This window comes from Bidens hawaiensis, unplaced genomic scaffold (genome assembly GCF_021521415.1).
Source record: "Bidens hawaiensis isolate Kalapana, Puna unplaced genomic scaffold, B.hawaiensis_p1.1 tig00011151_1, whole genome shotgun sequence".
Classification (NCBI taxonomy): Eukaryota; Viridiplantae; Streptophyta; class Magnoliopsida; order Asterales; family Asteraceae; genus Bidens; species Bidens hawaiensis.
Window position 1 is genome coordinate 331,869 of NW_027491863.1, and position 6,511 is coordinate 338,379.

A 6,511-nucleotide genomic window follows, 5' to 3' on the forward strand; every position below is an offset into this window, starting at 1 on the left:
GTTGTATAGCTCCATTATAACTCGTATAGGTCAGATGTTGTATGAGAGTTTATATGACTCGTGAAGCATATACTGAAAAAATGAGAGTATAGACAGAAGCATACACGAGTCAGCATATGAGCGTATGAGCGTATAGACTGAAAAAATTATCATCATGTCCTCTTCTTAAATTTGTCAATCATTCGAGGGCTATACGACTTGTATAGCCCATATACGAGCCGTATAAAGTTGTTAGGTGTATGAATGTAGCAACCCTTTATGATTTTGATTTGTTAAAAGTGTAATAACATGAGCTGATAAATGATTTCTCTTTTAGGTTAGCCACACTAAGTGAAACCTCATTGACACACTTTGCCCTTCACACACTCTTGTCTGAATTGTTATTTTTGCATCACACCACATGTGTGCACGCTCCGAGGGTCCGTCGACTTTTGTAGATACTCAATCTATTTTACAGGACTCGTGTCAAACACGATTCTTCAGCCCCGTTTATCGTTTCATTTTATATTAGTTTCTAATAATTAGTTTAATTTAGTTGTAACATTTCATTTCCATGTATTTTAATTTATTAAGAACATTTACAACACGAATATTTGGGAGACGGTATGTGAAGGAGAGAGGGGTTGGTTGTAACTTGTAAGTCGGAAGGAACGATATGGGGGGCGTGGGCCTACCTTTTTTGAATATTGTACGTAATGGATTAAGAACTTGTGTATCTTAGGCCCAACCCATAGAAATCTACAACCGAAAACAAGTTTTCGATATTTACCTTGAAGACATGTTCTTATTGTTGCCTAGCACAAGTTGGGGTGGGGGGGGGGTGTTTGGTCTCGACAATTTTGGACATAACGAAACATAGAAGCATATTAAAGCGAAAAAATTATCGAAGAATCCTAAGACTAAAAAATGAAAGCGATTAGCAAGAGAAATTCATAGGTGGCATCATTAAATATTTCAACAAAACATCAAACCTTAATTCTTTCTCCTAGGAATCACCAACGTTCATTTTCTAGTATTTAACCACCAACACTCTTTTCTTTATCTCCTCTTTCGTTCCTAGGGAGGTTGATTGGTTACACACATATGCATGCATCTATGACTTGTACAGTCTTCTTTGGTAGTTGCACTCTAGATACTTTACTTCATTAACATATAGGTTGGAGCTATAGTTCATCAATGGATGGTCAACGTCATAGTCAAAGGGTGGTGTTGGCTCATGATGCATCTAGAGGAGTGAGGGTGAACTTTGTGAGATTGGTTCTTGGTAAGTTCTCGTTGAGGCCTGGAGATATGCTTACTTTTCTGTCTGTTGTTCATCAAATCCTGCATCCTAGTATGTTCCTAGTACTTATTCCTTGGGTGTGTAAACGAGATAAGTCTGAGCTTGGCTCGTTTGACTTACATATATAGAGCTCGCGCTCTATTTGTAAAGCTCAAGATCGATTCATAAGTAGTTTTTCAACCTTGAATTTGACTCGTTTACTATTTATCAGATAATTTTTAAATATATTTATAATTATAATTATTTATATATATTTTTTAAATTATAATTTGTATAAAAAATAATGTATATTATTAAGTTTTTTCTCATAACTTTAATCATTATATATAATAGTTAGTATTATATATATGGGGAAAGGTAACGTACAAATGAAATTAACGTGCTAGTTGTGATAATCAAGTAGAGTAATTATGTAATTATTACTCTATGATGTAATTACATAATTACTCTACTTGATTATCATAGTTAGCACGTTAATTTCATTTGTATTAGATCCAAACTATTATATATATATATATATATAATATTTAAAATAAAATTTATGTAGATAATAGGCTCCTTTAGACCCGCGAGCCAGCTCGAGCTCGATAAGTGAAGCTCGAGCCTAGACTCTTTTATTATTCAAACTTATATTTAGGCTCTAGCTCAGGCTTGATCTCGTTTAAGCTCGGCTTATTTGATCTTTTCACAAACTGATCTCAAGTAGCTCGTGAGGCTCGGCTCGTTAACATCCCTACATAATGATTACTAATACTTTTGGTTTGTATATCTGGCTAAAAGGATCAAAATACCCATGTCTACATCTTAACCAGCTTTGTTAAGTTACTAATAAAGTTTAGGTTTGATTTGGATACCGAAATGAGGTAAATCTTTGTAATTGTAGTGGGATACATGATGAGACTTGATAGTTCAATGTTTGGTGTAAATCAAAAGGCTATCGATGATGAAATTGCGATGAAGAAGAAAGAGTACGACACGAATAAGGAACTTGTGCAAGTGTCACAACTATACGAAATGCTAGAGGTAATTAAATGTAGTATTCTTTAACTTGGTAGCATGAATAAAGACAACTATGTATAAGTATAAGTATATAACCATTGTCAGTTAACATATGTGTTATAGGTTGAGTTCAAAATCAAAGTGGTGGCTGGACCTATACTAAAGAATGTTGTGGTAGAAGCATCCAAGGAAATCAATGCAACATGGGTGATTATTGATGAGTAAAGCTATAACTTTCATATATATATATACTTCACTCATGTTTTACAAAGTGTTTGAAATGTTGTTTTTGAATTTACATTTTCTGAATCTTTCAGGAAAATAATGAAGAAAGGTAAGAAGTATTTCCTAGAGAAGCTTTCATGTGGGATATCGACAACCAAACGAAACGATGACATTATACCAATACGAGGGCCGAAGCTGTCAAGAACGGCACGCTTATTATACCGCGATAACCAAAATTCAATTAGTCAAGCCGAGAATGTTCCTGAAGATTTGTTTAGCATTGAACTTGGATCATCATGTAAGTATTGGATTTTATTTATTTTGTATAGAAAATAAGAACATATATAAACCATTGTTAAATATAAGGAACAGGTTCCACGAGCACAAGGAATAGCTTTAGCGATTTGATAACGCAAGGTAATAATCAAGACGACACGATAAATCAAATGTCGACGCTTCTAGAAACAAACGGGGAAGAGAGGGAAATTTCTCTCCGAGAAGCTGCAAGTGATCATGTTGATCAAGGAAACAATCAAGACGACACGATAAGTGATCACATGTCGACGCTTGTAGAAACAAACGGGGAAGAGCGGGAAATTTCTCTCGGGGAAGCTGCAAGTGATCATGTTAAAACCCTATCACCAATTTCGGAGGAGATAGTAGAAGTACTTGATCAGAAACAATGTACAAAATGTAATGAATATGTTATAAGGTATTATATATTATTGATAAACTATTTATAGGTGTATAATAAACTCTTAACTAATATATTATGTCTGATAAGCACAAGGTTGGAGGATGCATGGCAACAACCTAAAAACTTTTCCTATTTGGAGCTCGTGGATGCAACAAATCGTTTTTCATCTGAAAACTTGATCTACCGGGGAGAAAACGAGCTTGTTTTTCATGGGATCCTCAGAGGTATCAAACTCAAAGTCATCGTTAAGGTGCAACACGACATGAAGAAGTATACGTCAGAGATGCAAGCACTTGAAAAAACAAGAAACGAGAATGTGATCATGTTATTAGGAACATGTTTGGAGGAAACCGCGAGATTGTTGGTATTTGAGTACGCATGCAATGGTTCCCTAGATCAACATCTATCGCGTAAGATTGTTGTTTTTCGAGTATGTGTGCATTTGTTTTTTTTTTTATTTTCAAAGGTTATTTTTTTTGAAGGTTGGTTACATGATATAACAGATCAAAACTCTAGACCTTTGGCATGGCCAGAAAGAATTAAAATTGCCATTGGTGCATGTAGAGGATTGTACTATTTGCATGAGAATAAGATCATCCATGGAGATATGCGCCCCAAAAATATATGGTTGGCATGTGACTTTGAACCATTGGTAAGCCACCATTCCTTTCTTGCATGGTGTACACTAGATATACACCAATACATAAGCCTCACAAAACTGGTTCGGTTTTAAATGGGTTGTTTTAAAAGGTATTGGTTTAAAATGGGTTGTTTTAGAAATTATCAGTCTAATTTACGGTTGAAATTGGTCATTTTTGAAGGAAAAAGAGGGTATTAAAATGATTTCACACGCTATATTCTATTTTGTGGCAGCTAGTACCGTAGACAATGAAGTATGACCGTCAGTGGCGGACCTACACTATATATAAATGTAGGGGCCGGCCAACCCATGTGAGTTTTTTTAAAAGGTGTATATATATGTTAAAATCCCGACTGACCCTTTGAAAATTCAACACCGACCCTCTTCCGACCCCTATGAAATTTTTTTCATTGGGTCCGCCACAGTGGTGGCATTGACATCCATTTGTAGGTGGTCGTGGCATATAGTGGCGATGGATGGTGTTGGGCTGTTGCACATATAGACTCGTTCTAAGTTAACAAGTTTTCTTGAGAACGATCCATCTAAATGTAGTGTATAATTTAAGTACACCGAGTCAAAGAAACTAAAATACCAAAATCATCTCATTTGTTAAAGAATGGGCCAGATATATTAATATTAGATGATGATACAAACAAACTCGATAACTTATTCTTTTTTTTTTCCTAAAGATCTCAGGTTTTGGGCTAGCGAGCAAGAAAAACGAGTCGCGTAACTCGTCCAACCACTGCATAATAGGTACATTAGGGTATTTAGCACCCGAATATAGAGAAAGAGGGAAAGCCACTACCAAAACCGATGTTTATGCCTTTGGAATGATCCTATTGCAGTTAGTTACGGGTTTGAGTCCAACCGACACACGACTAGAAGGACAAAGTCTAATAAAATGGGTAAATTAATTACTTTTGTGCTCATAATCATGCAAATTACACCACATTTTCTTGAATGAACTCTGATTAACAACCTATACTTGTAGGCTAATTCGCTCGTAAAGGAAAAAAGGTTTTCCGAGTTGATTGATCCTGGAATCGAATATGATACCAATCAGATGGTGAACTTGGTGCAATTAGCGCTAAATTGTGTACGTAAGGATCCACGTATAAGATTATCCATGAAGGAGGTATTATCATGTACAAGTAGGGGTGTTTTTTGAGTTTGTTTTTTGGGTTTCGGGTTTTTCGGGTCGGGTTCTTCGAGTTTCAAAGTTTTAAATCTTGACCCGAAACCCAACCCGAATCTCTTATGGGTTTTTCGGGTTCGGGTAATTCGGGTTCGGGTTTTTTCGGGTTGGGTTAATCGGGTTTCGAGTATCCTATAAAGCAAAACAGAAAACAAAAAAAGGTTAAAAAACTACAATGCTAAAATTAAAACAACATATTATTCTTTGTTCGTAAGCAGATAATCAAACAATAAACCAACATAACTTGATAAAACAATCCAAAAGAAGAGTAAAATTAGCTCGAACCATAATCGTCTTATATCGGACGTGATTTGGTTGTTCGATTACGGTTGCTATTAGTAATAAACGGAAAACATAAACTAACAACAAACAATCGATCTATAACGGTTGTAATGACAACAATCGATTAGGACCAGATTCTGATAACGTTAGTGGCTAAGACTAAGCATAGTATACCTAAAAATATATTTAATTTCAAAACTAAAAAGTTTTTTCGGGTTGACCCGAAACTTATAAATCAAACCCGAAAACCAAGCCGAATTACTTTGATTCGGGTTCGGTTTAGTCTTTTCTCGGGTTCGGGTTTTTCGGGTCGGATTATTCGGGTTCCGGTACGTGTTTTCTCTGATTAGGTTTCGGTTTCAAGTAAAAATGACAGCCCTATGTACAAGTCAATTACCTTTGGAATTTGTACTTAGATAATATTATTGATCATTTCATTTGTGTAGGTAATGTTTACACTAGATAACATCAAAGATGGGAAAATGGTGCAATGGGCAGATGAAAGTCAAGAAGTCAACGAAAATGAGGAAACAATGGGTCAAAGTCAACGTGATTTTGATGAGAAAGTCATCTATAGTTACGGTGGAATGACACCTTTGCCCAAACAAGCAAAGCATTTTTATCAAGGCGTGGATATATAACTATATAAATACAATTCTTATTATTTTTCACCCTTTAATTGAACAATGTATAAAAAAGTGATAATAAATGCGTGTGTGCATTTTAGGAAAAAGAGAATACAAAGCTAGTGATGTATTTTACACATTTTCAAGTGCTTGTTCAAATAAAGACTTGATTATATTGCTAAAAGTATATAATTGGTGATTTAACATTGTCAAGTAACTTGTTCAAATAAAAGTGCCAATAACAGATACAGTCAGTGAGTGTTTATAAAGGCCAACCTTCAAAATGAGTCAAACTAGAACATGTCAAATCAAAACAGGCCGGGTTTAAAGAAATTACAAAAAATATAAAATTTTTGAAAATGTAAGCAACAAATTTCATTATACATAATAAACAACATCCGTATTGTAATGGACCTTTTTTGAAAATGGTCAATTACAGCTTCATTTGTAATATTTGTGAGTTTATATTTTTTTAACACTGCAAATTACGCAAACGTATAAATTGGTTACAAACCTTACCATTCGTACCTGACTCGGAACTGGTTCCGACTCCAACCCAGTG

General features: G+C 35.0%; 1 protein-coding gene across 1 annotated transcript; it reads left to right on the forward strand.

Moving 5' to 3' along the window:
- Window positions 1-1,176: 1,176 nt before the first annotated feature.
- Window positions 1,177-5,987, forward strand: LOC143537231 (uncharacterized). The gene is made up of 9 exons (XM_077031046.1): window positions 1,177-1,264; window positions 2,166-2,305; window positions 2,405-2,502; window positions 2,599-2,804; window positions 2,879-3,171; window positions 3,250-3,855; window positions 4,533-4,751; window positions 4,838-4,981; window positions 5,770-5,987. Exons 1-9 carry the CDS (start codon window positions 1,177-1,179, stop codon window positions 5,962-5,964), a joined length of 1,989 nt encoding a protein of 662 aa, XP_076887161.1. The 3' UTR covers window positions 5,965-5,987.
- Window positions 5,988-6,511: the final 524 nt, after the last annotated feature.